This window comes from Microplitis demolitor, chromosome 5 (genome assembly GCF_026212275.2).
Source record: "Microplitis demolitor isolate Queensland-Clemson2020A chromosome 5, iyMicDemo2.1a, whole genome shotgun sequence".
NCBI classification, from domain to species: domain Eukaryota; kingdom Metazoa; phylum Arthropoda; class Insecta; order Hymenoptera; family Braconidae; genus Microplitis; species Microplitis demolitor.
In genome coordinates this window covers 4,623,688-4,644,837 of record NC_068549.1, presented here as the reverse complement: position 1 = coordinate 4,644,837, position 21,150 = coordinate 4,623,688, and the positions used below count along the sequence as shown (strand labels likewise).

The 21,150-nt window shown below is 28.4% G+C and overlaps 1 protein-coding gene across 8 annotated transcripts in view; it reads right to left on the bottom strand.

Moving 5' to 3' along the window:
- The window catches only part of LOC103571969 (SH3 and multiple ankyrin repeat domains protein 2), a 193,395-nt gene that overhangs the window by 35,277 nt on the left and 136,968 nt on the right, over positions 1–21,150 (bottom strand). For 6 of the 8 annotated variants that reach the window (XM_053738919.1, XM_008550331.3, XM_053738923.1 and 3 more), the window contains 2 exons: positions 20,853–21,145; positions 18,434–18,451 (listed from right to left, as the gene is read on the bottom strand). In XM_053738919.1, coding sequence (XP_053594894.1) covers positions 18,434–18,451; positions 20,853–21,092 — 258 coding nt within the window. In that variant the 5' untranslated portion in view covers positions 21,093–21,145. The remainder of the gene's footprint in view (positions 1–18,433; positions 18,452–20,852; positions 21,146–21,150) is intronic. The other 2 variants (XM_053738922.1, XM_053738925.1) reach the window with 1 other exon arrangement.

The window sequence follows — 21,150 nt, the reverse complement described above, 5'->3', positions numbered from 1 at the left end:
GATTATAGGAACGGCACCCATATATATTATGGTAATCATTCCTATAATTATATATAAATATAATACCATGCGGGTATAATTCCCACATGGTATCGGAATAATTCCTATGGAATCATGGTAATCGTTACCATGTAACTATGATAATGGTTACCATAATATTATAGTAACGATTACCATAATGCATGGGAATTATTACCATAATGTTATGGTAATGGTTACCATGATATTATAGTAACCATTACCATAATATTATGGTAATTGTTACCATAATATTTAGAAATTATAATAATTTTTTTTTGTAATAAGCGTTTTTTTTGTATACTTAAAATTTTGTAATATACAAAAAAAAAACGCTTCTTACAAAAAAAAATTATTATAATTTCTAAATATTATGGTAACCATTCCCATGCTATTATGGTAACTATTCCCATAATCATATGGTAATCGTTACCATAATATCATGGTAATAATTTCCATACATTATGGAAATGATTACCATAATATTATGGTAACTATTACCATAATATGATGGTTATGTTTACAATAATATTATAGGAATAGTTACCATAATATATAGGGCTTATTCCTATATACACTTAGGAACCATTACAATGTGGTTATAGGATCGGTTACTATTTGCTTGTGGGAACTATTCCTATGAGTATGGTAATCATTACCATAATTCTTTTACATGCGATACGGGAACTGTTACCATAATGATAGAAATTGCTCCCATATTTATGGAAACTTTTCCCAGAAAGTATGGGTCTATATCCCATAATCCCAAGTAATCATTACCATAACGGTATAGGATGATATTTCATAAACCTACTAGGAACAGTTACCATAACTTTCTCTCCGTGTATCTAGATTGTAATCTCCACTTGTCATAATAATTACAATACTGCTTCGTTAAATTTTCGATTGGAAAAAATAAATATGTACTTATTCATATAAAAATTCTGTTAATTAATTATGTGATACCACGAAATTTGAAGTATTCTTTATGAAAATAAATTATTTAATGTACAATCTTTATGTATGTACATTTTATCTCGATTTTAGTCGTACTGGTCGTTAGTCTTATAGCGAGGTTTCGGCACAAAACTTTTATTGAGTAGTTGGTGGGCGAAGTGTTCCGAGCGAGTTTTAACAAATTAATGGGAAGAGTCTTATAACGCGTAGTCTTATAACGAGATCCTACTGTATTTACTAATCGACTGGTGTAAAAAAATCTGTAGTATTGATATCCACACTTGTGGTCCTAGCAACTACACTATGTAATGAATACTACTTGTGTGGTCACTTTAACAATTAGTGAAGGAAATGAAGCTATAATTGGTGTAAAATAATTACTAGTATGTGTAGTTGTGATGTCTTCAACTTACACTGGTAGAAGGATTTTTTAGTATTTAAAAAGATTTCTTAAAATTTGTGTAGTAAATTGCAGTGTAGTAAATCGGACTATGAGTTTTGAGGTAATAACACCGAAGGGTGTGAACAATAACACTTACACCGTGTTAAAATTACACCACTTGATGTTTCAAACCGAAAAAATTGCACACCGTCAATTCACACCAAGGACACTGTGTAAAGTTCTCGGATATATTTTTACTTGAAAATTTTTTTACAGTATATATATGAGTGTGTTAAATTGAGAGAGTATTATTATTGATTTCTCTTTTTATTTTAAAATTGTCAGCCCTTTGTGTTTTTTACTGTAACTTCGATAAATCAATCGTTGGAATTGAGCCGTCGAGACGAATGTGCGAGGACTCCCGCCCAGTTGTAGCATAAGCAACAAAGTCAATTTCCGGGAATGGAATGGATCACGAGGGGAATAAAGAGAATATGAGAGAAGAGAAATGAACAAGATAGAGGTACAGGTTTTAATCGAGATATTAACTGTAGTTTTAGATACGGAAATTATTCTATAACTCAACTATCTCAATGTCGCCTTTCTCAATTTTGTGGTGTCAAATTTTATGATCCCAATGATGACTAAATCACTAGTAATTATAACTGTTAAAATTTTTTAAATTCACTATTTATTTGTTTTTTCAATAAACATTGTTTCATTAATTATTTCTTCATTTAATTACATAACAATTAATTGTAATTTAATTTAAGATATTAAAATTTTTTATACAAAAGATAATTTATGATAATTGTTTGTAATTAAATTGAAAGATAAAATATCATAATTTTTATATATTAATCATTTATTAATTATTTATTAAATTTTAATTTAATTGATAATGTATGTAATAAAAATGACAAATAAAGTATTTAAAAGGATTAATAATAATAATTCAAAGTAAATTAATTTTGAAAAAAAAAAAAAAAAAAAAAAAAAAAATGTCTATTACGATAATGACATATGGTAATACCAGTTGTTGACTAACGAAATAAAAAAAATGAATATATAACATGACACTGGACACCAATTTCGCTTATATCATATTTTAATTATGAAAAGCAATTACTTCTCTGTGGTAATAAAAAAATGATTACTTTACTCTGGTTGTCAAACTATAGAACATTAAAGATAAGTCATATGAGTTTATATATGTGAGTATATATATATATATATATATATATATATATATATATATATATATATATATATATATATATATATATGACGGTGGATCAGATGCAAATGAAATTAAATTGATAAAAAAAAAAAGTTTATTTTATACGAGTATTTTCGTAGTTGGTTGCCAAATCGACAATTGAACGCATGGCATCCAATTCTCGATACTCAACGCATATCGAATATTTTAAACTGACAAGAATAGAAGATCGATATTATTAATTTGAATTTCCGCCCTACGGCAAGTAAAAGGTAGTCTGTCTGTCTGTATGTATGTATATGTATAGCATACTACAATTTAGGAGAGATTTGTCGACGAAAATAATTTCGTAGAAGTATAAAAAGGGGAATTTCCGTTGAATCAATTCTACAAATAATATTACAGATATTAAATTTTGACATTTTAAGTGAAAAACTATTTTTTATGGATTCCCAATAAAATTTTTTTTGTATACATGATTGTAAAATTAAATTTATATTGTAATTTATCCGTAAAATGATTTGAAAAGATTGAAAAAATGTAAAATGTTAGCGTAACTATTAGAAATTTTTACTAAAAAAATGTACTAGCTTAAAAGACTACTCTCTTGAATTTGAAATAGTAAAATAGTGACAATTCACTGATTACTAGAGAAGAATATAACACTAATTCAAATAATGGTATGTTTTTCATTAGCAATAACTGACTATTCACTGCACGGAGAGAAGTGAATGGTATATTCTCCAATGTAACATGGTAATTATTACTATGTAGCATGATAACGCAAGTTTTTTAGCCGTATTATTTATTTGACATAGTAATTTGTCCGATGTTGAATGGTAAAGCTAGCCATGTTAGCATGGTAATCATTCTTATGCTAGCATGAGAACGATTACCATGCTACATTGTAATTATTACAATTTCGATGAAGCTGCTTCCAATTGAAGGTAGTAAGGTTAATATTAAAATAAGGTTTTATAATTAAAAAATTAAATTATTTAATTAATTACAGTAGAATCTCCGTAATGTGGCTCTACGTAATGTTACACTCTCTCTAAATTTAACAAGATTATCTCTCTAATATTAACAATCCTGCCTCCCACTAGGTTTTTCCTCGCAACCAATCAAAAAAAGTCTCAGTGACGGGCAATTCAAATCTTCCCACTTGCACTTATACGATTAAGCCCTAACCTTAAAATGATTTTTTTTTGTACATCACGCATTTTCACCGCGCAGACTTGCGCACATAAGACATGAGTATTGGTATAGTGGGGACGACAGGATTTGTTTACATTACGGAATGGTCCTGGACAGGAGTGTTAATATTACGGAGATTTTATTGTAATGAATAAATTTTTAACTGATTTAAAAAATTTTTAAATAAAATAATAAATATTAACATTAAAGAATAGCAGCGCTTAATATCGAAACTGCTTTCACACTATTCAGCATGGGACTCAGTACCATTCCAGCATGGCTTTGATTACCATGCTACGAAGTAATATTTACCAGTAGTATGATTACTATGTAGTATGATAAATATTACCAGAAGAATGGTAATCATTCCCATGCTACATAGTAATGATTCCTATGCTTAAAAAAATAGAACTGATTACCATGTAGAATGGTAATTATTACCATTCTCTTCTCTCCGCGTGCCAAATAGTCATTGTCACGCGCTTTTCACTAATTCATTTTTCGAGAGTAAATACTCAAAAAAATCGACTAAAAATTACTGAAGCTTTGTTTATTAGAGCTTTATATATAATGGAGTACTTTTTATACTACTTAATAATATCATTTAGATTGCGGAGACAAAATAATGTAATTAAAACGATAAATAGTATATTGTGTGACAAGGGATGAAACAAAATGATTTCAGACCAGGGTGAAGTTGGCCGACATCACCCGCAGTCTGAAATCGTCTTTGAAAAAAAAAAATTATATTATTATTATTATTTGAAATTTTTTAAAATGTGAAATTTGTGTTTTTGACAAGTTTTTGACAGGTATCTATCTGTTCGAATGTGCTCGAAAGTGTTCCGAAAGTAGCCGAAAGTAGCCGAAACTATCCGAAAGCATCCGAAAGTATCCGAAAGCATCCGGAAGCATCCGAAAGCATCCGAAAGTATCCGAAAGCATCCGAAAGTACATCGAAAAGTGTTCTGAAAGATACTTCCCAGACACTCATAGGCGAGATGCCAGAAAACTGACAAATAACCAATTTCAAGTAGCAAAGTTTACAAGCATGAATATCACTGGACTTGTAAACTTTAGGTGAACCTTCAGACGCCACCGTCCATCTTACGGCTGAGTCACATGCTAAACTTTCCCTGATTACCTGCATTGAAACTTTTATAAACACCAGGAAACATTCCAACACCGTTTTTGAAGTTAAATTAAACACCGGGATAGCGTTGACTTACACCAATTTTTTTTAACAGTCTAGAAGCTTTGTATTTAGAATTAAAAATGAAAATGCAGATGCGAATAATATGAAGACGTATAAATAAGTCGATAAAAATCGAAATGACGGAAATATAACTGGACGTTTAATTAATGAGAAGGTGTACTGGAAGTTAAGTGTCATGAATCATTATGACGTTTTGAATGAATAGCTTCGCTCATACATTACATCATTACACTATAGTTACTCTTATAATCATCATGATGATGCTTATATTATTAGATATTTTACCGTTGAAGGTCAATGCCAATGATGTCATCTCCAGTTATTAATACAGCTAGTGAACTTTATTATAATTGAGTTTATAGATTTAAAAATTTAGCATTGTTGAAGATAATATACGTCATATATATTCCTAATAGTTGCATTAAAATTTTTTAACCCCCGCGTTTACTTTTTTCAAAGCTAAGTATTTTGCAGCATTAAAAAACATATCTACCCCGAGCTTATATATAACAAATTACTTATTAAATTAATTAACATGCAATTTATAGTTTAAAAAAATAATAATGGGTTGAAGATAATGAAGAAGTTGGAATTATTATGATAGTAATAATACTAATAATTAATAATGATGATGATGAGATTCAATAACACTTAACTAATTTACTGAATGACGTAGTTAATATTTTTTATAAATAGTAATCCATATATATATAATATAATAATAATGTAGACCATTAGAGATGAGGTCGTTCATTATCTTAGCACTAAAAACTACTAGATGGATACTTCAACACCCGATTGCTTATAATCAATAATTCTTTTTATTATCTCATACATTAAGACGTTTACTAAGACAATTTTTTTTATTTTAAAATTTATTATTATTATTAGAACCAAAAAATTTTTTGTACTAAAATTCAAATCATATAATTTTATAAAATCGATTTGCTCGAAAATTTTTGAATTTTTCAGCAATTTTCAAATATCCGAAAGTTTTCGAATTACTCGATTTGAATCGAGAAAATTCTGATGAGCTTTTGAATATTGAATTTTTATTTAATGGACAGCTTAGTTTTTAAAAGTAATCAAAAATAATTATTTTGTAGATTCGTGTCTGCTCTATTTATATACCTGACAAAAATTTGAAAATTATTAGAAAACAAATTACAGTTTCAAGTCGCTCGAAAGAAAATTTTTGAATTATTTGAAGCTTTATAAATTAATCGTAAAGTTCCAAATAATTTGAAAACTTCCAAATAATTTGGAAAGTTTCGAATTATTCAAAAATTTACGAATAATTTAAACACCCATTTGAACACCAAAATAAAAATTAATTATGAGTACAAATCAGTGTAACAGGAAATTCATTTTTTTAAAAGTAGTACTGTCGGTTTCGAAAATATCGTTTAGAATTTAATTAAATTTGAAATATTAATAAACAATGATAAGAATGATAAGAAAAAGATCCAATTGAATTTGTGAAGAGTTACAGAAAAAAAAATAAATCCAATTTTTCATGAGGCTCAATGTGAAATATATGAAAACCCAAATTTTATTGATTCCCTATAGCTCTTCAAAAATATAATTCGATATTTTTGTTATCATGATCTACACTGAAAAAATGATTTATTCGAGTCAAAGATATCTTACATATAATTGTGAGAAAGATTTATTTAATATATTTGAGTAATTTAATTGCGTGAAATAAGTGATTTATTTGTGGTAAAGAAATGATTCAAACAATTGCTACAAATAAATAAGGGCTTCAAAAATATGTATAATGTCACCAAATTTTAAGTTATTTGTCACAAATTTAATATCTTCACCACAAATAAATAATATATTTCCGTCAAATTATAAAATTATTTGAATCAACTGTCATATTTTGTTATACCAAATATATTTATTTGTCATTAAAAAATATAACAAAAAAAGCCACAAATTAATTTATTTATTTAGGACAAAGATTTATTTTTTTCTGTGTACTTATATGTTAAACTTTACGAAATTCTAAATCGTCATTCTAAAACTGACAGTACTACTTTAATGAAAACCCGGAACAAAATGAGACACCATTCTTTGTTGTTTAAAAATTCTCAGTTACAATTTTTATAGAACAATGCAGCTAATTTAAAATTTTTAGTAAAAAAAAACCATTTTTATTACCATCATGTCTTATTTTACTTTAGTCAGTTTTTCCAGTTCTCTATAAAATTATTCAGATAACAAATACTAGAAAAAAAAAAAATTTACGGAAAATTAAAAATTGGGAACGATATCCAGACTGACCTATCTGTCCCATCTTATTCTAGCACATCTGAGCCATAACAAAGCATTTGTAACAAAAAAAAAAACAATGCCTTTTCGTCTGATGAATGGTGTCTTATTTTGCCCCGGGTTCTCTCATATATATATATATATATATATATATATATATATATATATATATTATTTTAAATCTTCTTTAGTCTTTTTTCTCAGTGTAGCTCAGATTACATAATATTTTATATAAAAAATTGACTTTGAATATTTATAATTCAATGCATAATTCGCGTCATCCTCAATTGTGAAGATCATTACCATTAACCAGTTAAATTATTTAATTACCATTCGTGACACAGCATTTATGTCCTCTATTATGCAATATTCATCATCATATGCATATACATAAATATATATACTTCTTATTTCAAAGTACAGGCGTTTTTATACAACTCTAAAAGTATAAATTTACAGTTTACTTATTAATTAGTTGCACGATAAAGGAATAGCAATTTTTTTAAGCGCTAACGAGTAGTATAAACAACTTTCTGTACATAAACAAATAGTAAAAAAATTAAAAAACATTAAGTTTCTTTTTTTTTAATTAATAAAAACTTTCTAAAAAAAAAAATTACTAATACTCGTAATGAAAAATTTTAATTTAAATATAAAGAATTAATTTATTTTCATAAATTTGTCTGTCTTAGATTTTAAAATAATAATTTTATTCATATATATATATATATATATATATATATATATATATATATATATATATATGATGATAATAAAAATGAAAAGGTATAGGTTGATAAAGAATAAAAAGATTACAAATAGCCAACGATTGGATAGAGGCAAATTGCCTTTCAGGAGAATAAAAATAAAAATAAGAAAAAGGTGGACGACCGGCGACCGAAGACCAGCTACCGATGACCGACAACCAACAGTTGGATGTTAGAGGCAAATTGCATGATGTCAGATCAAGATTTACAAATTTACTTAACAACACTGAAATTATTATGTATTTTCTTTAATACTCCTTTATTTTTATTTTAAATAAAAATTTTTTTTACTTTTTTCATTTTTAATACAAAATTTTTGTCTATTTTATTTATTATTTTTTTTTTTTTTTTTTTTTTTATTATATTTTACACAGGGGCAGGGGGGGGCAAAATGGGCCCTTTAAATTTTGAGTGCCTCAAATGATTTGGGGGCGAAATGGGACCCCAAAAATTTAAGGACCCATTTGCCCCCCCCCCCCCTTCCCTTCCTTTCCCTACTATGGAAAATTTTTGATAGAAAAATGATCCCCGAGGACTTTACCCGGAGTCCTGGGTGTGAGGACGTTGTGAAATTTTTTCGGTGTAAAAGATCAAGGGGTGTAATATTAACACAGTATGAATGTTATCTTTTACACCGTTCGGTGTTAATAGTTCAAAACTCATACACTGTCCCTTTTTATGGTCTATAGTTAAAAATGATACAATAACTGTTTTTAATATTCAAATTAATGGATTTGACTTCAATTTGAAAAATTATTAACTAACTCTCTTTAACAATGCACTGAAAAGAAATTTTTGGTGTGATCTTTCTAATTTCCATGGCCAAAAATTTAGCACTGCGTCATGTAACTTTCGTACTGGTGTTGGAAATTTCTACACCGAATCATTCACAATAGAACGCGCTCTGAATCTTTCACGGTGTACTGACCTAGAGACTCAGTAAATGCATCATTAAGATAATAGTCGTATTACTCGATAAAATACAACTTAAGATAGTCAAAAAATGTATACTCGAGTAAAATTTATGCGTTGTAAGTATATAGATCATGAAGAACAATTACCTGAGAAGGTTTTTTAGTACACCTTACTGACCTGATCTAAACGTCGGGATACTTTGGTAGAGCAAAACGAAGGGAATATGACCAAGCAAAAAGGCAATATAACCTTGTGTTTAAAAGCTTTAATGCAAATCACTCTGGCACACATGCTTGCGGAATTATATTGTTGCCTTTGAATATATATATATATATATATAAACATTACAATCTACGGTAGAACACAGGTAAGGCATAAACAACTTTGACTGTTATGGTTACCTACATACCTCACACAGTGTGTTTATGATGAACATCTGAATATGGCGCTAGTAATGTTCACAAACGCAGTTAAAATATTTTATGCAATACTCTAGAAACATTTGCGTTTTAAATTATTAGACTCGTCTTTTATATTTTTCTTTTTTTTTTTTTCTCAAAACTTTATGACGCGGGAATTTTTTTTAAACTTTACGAGCAGTCAATTATAATTAATTTTTTTTTTTTATTTACAGAATTTACTTAAATCACGCGATTACATTGACATAGACTATAATAAAATTTTATATATTTCGACCACCACACAGTTAGAAATTTTGTGTATTTGTGTTAAAAAATTATTTGGTTAAATTTTTTGTGTTAATTTTCAACACAGAAATCTGTTAATTCAACACAAACCGTCTGTGTTATTTCACTTTAACTGATTTTTTATGTTAAATGATTAGAAAATCTGTAATGTAACACATTTCTTGTGTTATTCGAAAATTAACACAAAATTTGTGTTGTTTAGCTAAACACTTCCGCGCGTTTCTTCATTACTATTACCAAGCAAAGCATTGTAGCAGCATTGTCTGCAAGAAAACTTGGATTATAATTGATTTTCAATTAAATATAATCATAGATAACTTTAATATTTTTATGATCAGGTTCAATGATTTTTTTATTCTCATTTTACGGAGGATAATTCATAGCTCCGTTTTTTAGAAAAATCCCCGAAAATCGAACTAATTGATTGCTAAATTGACATAAGTTGTACTAAGGGTAGATCAGTAAACTTGAGTTGGTTAATTCATGTGCTTATATTTATTAGTTAATTTTAACACGAAAATTCTGTTAAATTAACACAAATTTTCTGTTAAAATAACAGACTTTGTGTTCAATTATTTAACATGCAATTTGTGTTAAAGATCAACACAAACTTCTTGTTTAGAATTAACACAAAAATGTGTGTAGACCGTTTGTGACACACGATTTGTGATTAATTTAACACAAAATTTTTTTTTACTATGTAGTAAAATAAATACAGAGCAAATTGAAATAATTTTTAAATTTATTAATATTAATAGGTATTGAAAATGTTGTATATTATAATAATTTAAGTTAAAATATGAGCGTGAAACCAAAGAGGCATAACGAAAATTTAGAGGTCACGCACGATCGCCTCTGCAATCTCATATCTTTTCTATTGGTAAATATACACCTCTCCCCTTATTATATACCGTGTCCTCTTTTTCATGATCTACACTAAAGAATACATTCAACTTTAAAAGTACCTTCAGATATATGTATATGTTATGTTAAGGTAAATCCTCCAAGAACATTTCTCTGTTTTTTTTTTTTTTTTTTTTTTTTTTTTTTTTTTTTTTTTTTTAAGGGGGTCCTGGGGCATGTAGAGCGTACGGAGAATTCATGAATATAAAATGACGAGCTTGAATGTGAGGATCTGGTGCATATATGAAAATGCACTGAGATGAAAGAGGTTTGAAAAGCATCAGTGCAGTAGCACCAGTAAACATACAATGAACAATTAAAAAAAAAACATATATATATATATATTTTTCGATTATTTTTCTATTCTATTAAATTAATCGTTTATGCATGCGACTATTTTTTTTGGTAATTTATTCACTGGCTTAAACAATTAAAATAAAATGCAAAATGTTTAAATAAATTTGAATAATTCAGTAAAAAAATATATGGGATAATATGATATAAATATGTGAATATAAATATATATGTGCGGGTCGATTAAATTTTTAGTTAAAACAAAAAATTTCACGAGGTTTTTTTTTTATCAAGTCTAACCTTCACAAGGAGATTTTAATAGGTTCTTTAGAAGTTTTATATACTCCCGTATGTATTTAATTCTTTGGTATTCATCAGCAGACTAGAGGACTAGACGGCAGAGCTGTATGAGCTTTTCAGGTGCGTTGTTGTCGTAGTCTGAACTATGCGGGCTGGTACTATAAGAGAGATAGTTACGATGTCAGTTGTGTGGGTTTAGTGAACGTCGGATGAAGAAAAGGTCGAGAGGGTTGAGACTGTCGAGTGAGAAAAGAGATAATAAGAGAGATGGGGATGTTGCTTACAAGAAATTCATGAATACGAAATTACACTTAGGTGGGTTGAATTCTTATGCTTATAAAGTAGCGAAGTCACTACACTGAGAGCTGATAAAAATTTACAGTACCACTTTTTATTTATATATTACAATCAAAACACTATTTTGAAGCTTTTCTTCAAATGCTTTTTTTAACATTCCCCTACACGGAGAGAAAATTATGGTAACTGTTCCTAGTAGGTTTATGAAATATCATCCTATACCGTTATGGTAATGATTACTTGGGATTATGGGATATAGACCCATACTTTCTGGGAAAAGTTTTCATAAATATGGGAGCAATTTCTATCATTATGGTAACAGTTTCCATATCGCATGTGAAAGAATTATGGTAATGATTACCATACTCATAGGAATAGTTCCCACAAGCAAATAGTAACCGATCCTATAACCACATTGTAATGGTTCCTAAGTGTATATGGGAATAAGCCCTATATATTATGGTAACTATTCCTATAATATTATTGTAAACATAACCATCATATTATGGTAATGGTTACCATAATGTTATGGTAATCATTCCCATAATGTATGGAAATTATTACCATGATATTATGGTAACGATTAGTTACCATAATATTATAGGAATAGTTACTGTAATAGTATGGGAATGGTTACCATAATATCATGGTAATAATTCCCATAATATTTAGAAATTATAATAATTTTTTTTTTTTGTAAGAAGCGTTTTTTTTGTATATTACAAAATTTTAAGTATACAAAAAAAACGCTTATTACAAAAACAAAAATTTATTATAATTTCTAAATATTATGGTAACCATTACCATAATATTATGGTAACCATTATCATAGTTACATGGTAACGATTACCATGATTCCATAGGAACTATTCCGATACCATATGGGAATTATACCCATAATTATAGGAATGATTACCATAATATATAAGGATACCGTTTCTATGATCAACATTTGAAAAAAAACCGGTTACCATGCAGTATGGGAACCATTCCCATAATATATTGCAACTGTTACCATAATTTTCTCTCCGTGTACCACAACTGTAACTTATTTTATTTTATGTAACTTATGCCGGAAAATACACTGGTAACTGACTAAAGTGCCTAATAAAATTATATATTAAAATACAATGCTTTGTGATTGGTCAAAAGTGTCATTTAATATATATTAAATCACTCATTTCTATATTAAACCACCGAATTTTAGTAAAATGGTTGGAGTATATCCCTACTCAATAATTCAAGCCAATAACTAATCTATCACTTTTCTCTGTTATGACGTCACTTTAGATTTAGCTGCCTTATTAACATGACCAAAATCTCTAGACTGCGCATGCGCATTTAATTAGTCAGCGCACGCATGTGCAGATCAATGCAACATCAGCTGAATGCTATAACCTTACATATTTCTGTTAATTGATACGACATAACACCAAAGTTGACTTTTTTTTATTGAGTTGAGTTTTGTTAACTGAATAGTATTAAACAAATTTTCCAATTTTATAAAGTATAAATCCTTTTTAATAATAATAGTAAACTATTTTTATAACTCTGATTGCATGACACTGATTTTGGACAATTAACGGTTTTGATTCGAGCATTCATTACACTGTAAAACGAAGTGTTTTAACGCCATTTAAATACATTGTAGTCACTTTCTAAACGTTCCTAAGTGTGTAAAAAGTGACTATAAAGTCTACAGAAGAGTGGGCTTTTCTTGCACTACTTGGCTATGATAAAATCCGTAAGTTTGCACTAACGCGCATGCGCAGTATGACATCTGTAGAAAACTGGTGGGAAAAAAGCCCATTCTTTTGCAGACTTAACTATACAATGTATTTAAACGGCAACAAAACACTTCGATTTACATTATACATAAACTATTGTACACACCCACATGAAAATACCAGATATGATAAATATGTATGGAAAAATATATGATCAATATGGGACCATATAAGTGGCCAAAAACGATATATATTTTCTTATATATAATATAGTAAGTTTTAATATAATTAATTATATACGTAAGTTTATAAGTTAATACATGTATTATATATATTTATATTCATGTATGTAAACTTATAAGTTAGCACATATATGTATTACATATATTGATAATTATATATGTAAATTTATAAGCTAGCACACATATATATTATGAACACATGTTTGAATCTTATAACAGAGGGAGGAAGACAGCAAAAAATAGATTTTAGTTATTCTTACATATATGGGGAGACTTATATGGTTCTATATATCGAAAAATATATAAAAATTTATAAAGTTGAATACATGGTACATATATCGTGCCATATAATGATGAATTATAAGTGTATTCTTATTTGTTTCCATATATAAATAATATATTGAAGTTATATGAAAATATATAAAATTATATAAGAGAAAACATATATAAAAATATAATTAAATCGGCCAAAATCTATATATAGTTCTATATAAGATTTCATGTATTGTCATATATATATATATTTATAGCTGTAACATATATTTTTTAATATTTTTTTACCATATATGATATTTTCATGCGGGCATCTAGTGATATTTAGTATTATACTCTCGTGTGTTGGCAACATTTGCTGTGCTCGTGTTGCCAAACCCGAACTCGACTATAATACTGATTCCACATGATGTATAATATACTATTATTTTTTTTTATCATTCATTTAAATATTTCTTTTGTAATAAAAAAATTTTCAATAGTCATCGATTTCTTTTGCCAAACACATCATAATTTAAGTTACTTTATCAGTCACTAAAGTGTTAATGAGACACTTGGAAAACATTCCATAGTCATTTAATAAGTATATATACATGCGCAAAAGATAGACCACCCGAGGACACATTATATATTTATCTTTCCCATGTTCACATTACACCCGACTTGGTTTAAGCTCTTTGAGTTCCCTTCTATAGATATAAAAATATATATAATATATCTACATATAATATCGTTTGGTACACACAGTTATTGATCCTTCAAGCCTCACATATATTCGCCCCAAAATTACAAATCAGCAAGGGTCTCATATAATTGACTTTGATTTTTTTTTTACATTCAAAATTTATTTGAGAATCTAAAGAATTTATGGGCAAAGTTCAAAAATTTATTTTCGTCTACATTTTTAATTTATGAAAATTTAAAGCGACCAGTCTCTCCGCTTCTTTTCTTGCCTGATATATATTTTTATAAATAATGGACGTAAATATTTTTAGTGAACTTAAAAGTTTCGTCAATTTAATTTAAAAATTTTTTAGTTCCGTTTCAAAATACAGCTGAAAGATGGAATAAAGTTTCTATATATTATAGTGCTTAGGGAATAGAGGATTGCGCTGTTGGTGTTGGTCTGGCTGCCGGCAGCCGAGAATTCCGGTAGGTATATCTGTAGAGTGCAACGATCGTTCACGCGGATAAATTCATCGTTACACCAGCAGTGCTGCGATCACGAATAAAATACAAAGACTGCACTAGACTAGCTTCATTGTATACATGAGAAAGGGAGCAAGAAATAATAAAATAAAGTATAAGCAAGCAACCATTACATATATATATATATATATATATATATATATATATATATATATATATATATATCAACAAAGCACTGGGGGTTCCTCGTGGGCGTAAGATCATTGTGATCCACGATCGTGAACCAGGATCATCCGTCACTTCCGATAGAATCACCTCCTCTTTTATGCTGCAGGCACTAATACCATCGACCATTTTACACATACTAAATTCAACTTTTTATATACCTATACATTGATTACAAAATCACCCATCACTTTATTTATTTACTTTTTTTTTTTTTTTTTTTTTTTTTTTTTTTTTTTTTTTTTTTTTTGGCAACTGTACAGTCCAAAAATTTACGATCCTGAAGTTAGAAGACAGTTAACAATTTTCGGATTTTCTTTTTTCAACAAATCAATTAAAAAAAATAAAAAAATGCACATGTAGAAAATTGAAAAAGCTATAGGTGCAATTTTTTGAAATATTTTTTTTTTTTTTTTTTTTTTTATATAATATTTGTCATTTTTATAAAAGTTTAAAAATTATTAGACAGCAAACTTTAGTATCATTAAAATTTTACGTTTTAAATTTTGAATGTTGTTTATTTTGTCGGTTAATTTTTTTTTTTTATTGATTAGAATAGATTTTTCTGACTCAATAATTATTACTTATTTTTTTTATAAGTAAGTATTTTAAAAAAAAATATATGATCAATTTGAATAAAATATTAAAAAATAAAGTAATAAAACTTTTGTTCAAATGCCAAGTATTTGAATTATTTTCTCTTGAATGAGTAATTTTTTACTCAAGAGAAAGGAAGAATCAGTAGATTTTTGGATTGTTTTTAGTTTGCTCAGCGATTTATTAATTTTTTTTTTCCATTTGCGTCTAGTGAAATTATGTAAAACTTATAAAATAAAAAAATTTGTGCAATCACTTATGGAATGTATTGACAACATAAATATTGAGTAACCTCAGTAGAAGTAAAAAAAATATTAAAAAGTATTTCACTTAAAAGTTTAATCACTTGTTCTTGATCTCGGTATAAAAACTTATCAAATTGCTCAGTCATCTGATCAATAATAATAACTTTTTCAAGGCTATTATATATATTTATACAATCACAGATGGCTTTTACTATTCGTTATAAATTCTCAATGAAGAAACACCTGTCACTATTTGGGTTAACTGATTTTAAAAACACATTAATAGACGACAGTATGACCGCAATATCAATATAGTAAATTGTTTTTAATTGTCAGTTTATTTATTTTATATATATATAAGTGAAATGAGTCACAAATGCAATGGATTCATTTTATCGCAGTACAGATATAGCGCAAAGTCGAGGGCGTGGACCCTGGAAACGCGGATGCTGGTTCTGGCTGTCGTCGGTTCTACAGTGCATCGTATTCTATTCTTCTTTGTATGTAATTTTGTATGTTATGTGTATATTTTATATATTTATGTACACATTAATACATGTAAGTATATATAATACACTTATAGACGGTATAAAAAAAGGGATGAGAAATAAGTCAAAAAGAGAAAATCCAAACATGCAAAACTGACTTGTTCATTCAAAAAATTAAAAAAAAAAATATAATAATAATATGTAAGTATCATGAAAAGGAAAACTTCCGTATGTTGGTTAAAAAAAAAAATTTGGCGCTCTTATATGCAAAAAATAATGATCATAAAAAAAATGGCAGATAAATTTATTTCATCAACTTCCAGATTTAATTTTTTATGAATTACAATTAGATAAAAAAATTTGGATAGTGATTTTCAAAAGAGTTCTTTCAAGAGTTCTATTCAAGAATTCAAGTGTAAAAGAGAAAAACAAATTAAACGGATGCACCCGGGTTGAAAAAATGAACTTCAATTTTAACCTCAAATTGCGGCTGCACATAAACGTATTCTAGAACTTAATTTGAACCTCTGTGCTGCATTTATTTCCATTTTTGCACTATAGAGGTTCAAACGAGGCTTTATTTTTCGATTAGGGTATATTTTTGAAGTTATTGTGTTTGCCAACATCCGTATTGACGGACATCACAGGTTTTTTTTCACAATATTTTTTTTTTTCAATCCTTATTTTAAAAAATTGTGTTCGTGTTATTCATAAATAAATTATTTTTAAATGGTACGAATTTTGTTCTAGTTGACGATATTTGAACGAGAGTAAATATGATTTTTACGTGAGTGAATCAGCTGGGACCGAGTAAGCGTTAGTAGAACACATCTCATTGCTTCGCAATTGAGTTGTGCAATAGAAGAAAGAGAAATTGCGGCAAAACCACAAAAGTAAGAAACAGAATTATGTACACATATGGAGATTTTGTTAACCTCAGGCGAAAACGAAAGTTGCTGGGCGAGCAACTTACCGTTTATATTCATCTTAGTTTTGGATTCATTTTTTTTTTTAATTTTTTTATTAATCGACCGTCCGAAATTAGTAAACTTTTAAACATGACACAGTCAGAAACAACAAGATTTATTTTCAGCTGTCATAATTATTCTGTATTTTAATATATGGTTGTCATTAATTTATTATTATTAAAAAAAAAAAAAAAAAAACATTAATGATAATAAATCAATGACTTGCCTCTGTTTTAAATAACTTATTTTTTATCAAGTCATTTTTTCCGATTACTTTATTTATACATGCTGAGAATCTAATGGTTATTATTATCATCGGGACCTTTAATGGTTACTTTATGGTACAGCAATTTTTTAATTATACATTTAAAGCCAATGACAATGATCCCTGATGATAACCATGTGTTTAAAAAATATTCAAATTTATAAAAATAACAAAATTTCGATAGAAATTGAATAATCATTCACAGAAAAAAAAAATTCTCGACTGAAGGTAAATATTCTTGATTCAAGAAAATTTTTTTGCAGACCTAAACTTTCTAAGATAAAGTAGAAATCTTCTCTGACCAAGACGAATTTTTTTTAACCAAGACAAATTCTCTTTGCTCAAGAAAATCTTGACTTGGTTCCCGAAAACGTTTGTCTTCAAACATATTTTCTTGACTCAAGATAATTAAACTTTTTTCTCTGTGTTCAAAATTTGATATTTTTTAAATGTGAATTACAATGTTTAAACACCGAAATTAGTAGGGGAGCATCAAAGTCGGGAGTCAAAGGGGGGAGTTGCATATAATGGGATTGCTTATAACAAGCTTCGATCGTAATCATAATTAGATCTAATGGTAACTATTATTGTCTTATATCATAAGTCAAAATATTTTGAATTCAAAATTTCAACAATCTGGTGACAATAATAAAAATATAATTTTCAGTGTATATATGGCAATAATGATATGCAAGACAATAAAATATATAATACAATAATGCAGCATAATATGATAAACAATAATAAAAAATAATAATAATAATTAAAAGAATGGACATGCTATTAGTGAAGTGAGAAAACATACCCTGTACCATGTGGCCACCTGTACGTCAAAAAAGGTGGAGGAAGCAGTGTTGATGGCACCCAAGGGTAAGCCCATGTCGTGAAGAGTGCCAAGGAAAGTGGACGTGTTGTGCGAGATGCACACGCAAACGCACATGAGCACACGCGTGAAGGTGATGAGTGAGACGGTGTGTCAGTAGCCAATCCACGCATCAAGTGTATGGCATATTCCATACAAGTGAGAGGGTTAAGCGAAAAAAAAACACAACACTATATGTCAGAAGTAATCTTCTTGCTTTTGTTATAAATAATAAATTAGTTTAATTAATAAATTGTTAAACACAAAAAAACAAACAAAAAAATACAAACATTTGACATCAATAGTTCGAGAACTACATGAATTTCTATTTTATTATGTTTTTAATTGGAATGATAGATTGTATATATAATATAATAGATAGACAAGAACATTGGGATTTTATATCATTGAAGTAGATCACTGCCGAGCGGAAGCACTCGATTCAACAGCATACGAGCGGTCAAAACATTAATTGATATCTCGGCAGGTGGTCATTAATAACCTGGGCAATTATCAGTAGTTGGAACAATAATACTTGCCTGGGTCTCATACGGATGCAATATAACGTCAGTGAACATGAAGAACTATGCAATTGTTGTTAACAATCTACCTTTTAAAGATACGATAAATTTATCTTTCTCAATAAATTTGTCATGGTAATTAATAATTAGTGTTTAACTCATTGATGATAAGGATAACAAAATAGTTTTCATACATGTACTTCTCGAACTTTTGAGTATTGATGAAAAATAAGAAGGTGGAGAAAATAATTGTGAATGGAAAATTACGAAATTTCATTTATTTTAATGTGATGATAAGGAATTTAAAAAAAAATCTGTGAAATAGGAAACTGAAGGCACTACAGTACGGCCTGGTTATAAGTTACTCGGTTACAAGTTACTTTCCCGCTAGTTTCTTCTTCACTTTTCCAAATGGTATCCCCACTCCAGTTCCAGTAATGAAAATTTTCGGTTGTAGCGAAGGAGATTATTTCATGAAAAACGTCAACTAACTTATAATGGATTTGTGCACACATACACAGTTAGAAATGTTGTGTACTTGTGTTAAAAAATTATTTGGTTAAATTTTTTGTGTTAATTTTCAACACAGAAATCTGTTAATTCAACACAAACCGTCTGTGTTATTTCACTTTAACTGATTTTTTATGTTAAATGATTAGAAAATCTGTAATGTAACATATTTCTTGTGTTATTCGAAAATTAACACAAAATTTGTGTTGTTTAGCTAAACACTCTCGCGCGTTTCTTCATTACTATAACCAAGCAAAGCATTGTAGCAGCATTGTCTGCAAGAAAACTTGGATTATAATTGATTTACAATTAAATATAATCATAGATAACTTTAATATTTTTATGATCAGGTTCAATGATTTTTTTATTCTCATTTTACGGGGAATAATTCATAGCTCCGTTTTTTAGAAAAATCACCGAAAATCGAACTAATTGTTTGCTAAATTGACATAAGTTGTACTAAGGTTAGATCAGTAAACTTGAGTTGGTTAATTCATGTGCTTATATTTATTAGTTAATTTTAACACGAAAAGTCTGTTAAATTAACACAAATTTTATGTCAAAATAACAGATTTTATGTTCAATTATTTAACATGAAATTTGTGTTAAAGATCAACACAAACTTCATGTGTAGAATTAACACAAAAATTTGTGTAGACCGTTTGTGACACACGATTTGTGTTCAATTTAACACAAAATTTCTAACTGTGTAGTAGTAGGAAAAAGCCATTTCCAATAAATTTTTCTTCAATAACTCTTAACAGTAACGTATAACCAGATTGTACTTTAGTTGTACAGATAATGGGGTATTTTTTTAATGTGATCCTGTACCTCCTGCGTCCCGGAAGACAAGCATGTGGGACAGAAAAAGATGACACGCGTGAACGAAAAAAATCATTCGGCGTGATTCAGATGATAAAGGCGGGCGTAGTAAAAAAAGAAGCAAAAAGCCATAATTACTTTTTTTTTTAATTACTTATAAATTATACTAATCAATTATTAAATTTATTTTATCGTTAATGCTATTGATCAATGTCCACTTCAATAAAAAGAAAAAAAAAAAAAAAATAAACATGATTTGAATTATCAATGTTTTCGAAATTAAAGTTTAATTATAAAAGTTTGTAAAATCAAAGTTTAATTAGATAAATATTTGTTATAAATTAAAATTGATGATTCAGATTTTCAGAGTTAGATTGTGAAATAATAATAATTTAAAAGATGATAAATAATAGCTCCACGTGATAGTACTATCTATAAATGATGCAATTAACAACAAGTGATGATTATTTGAATAGAGTTGATACAGAAATAGTTGGATTTGATTCTACCTTTGGCAGAGATGCGAGGCATTGCTGCTTAACATCCCAAACGAGCTGATCTTTAGGGAATTGAAGACACTTTGTGACCTGTAGCTCTGGTACTTCAACTCGGGCAAAAAGAATTCCGTCTTCAACGGGACCAGCTTCTAGAGCGGCATCGTGGGCCTGAATAAATTGTGCTTGTCCACCAGTGACATTGCCAGCTTGTCCTCCACTGGGACAAGTGCCCGTTCTTGGTCCCGCTTCCATTGCGAAGACCCTACGGGCTCGTCCTTAACCTCTCTTCACTCTTTTTATCACATCTGGA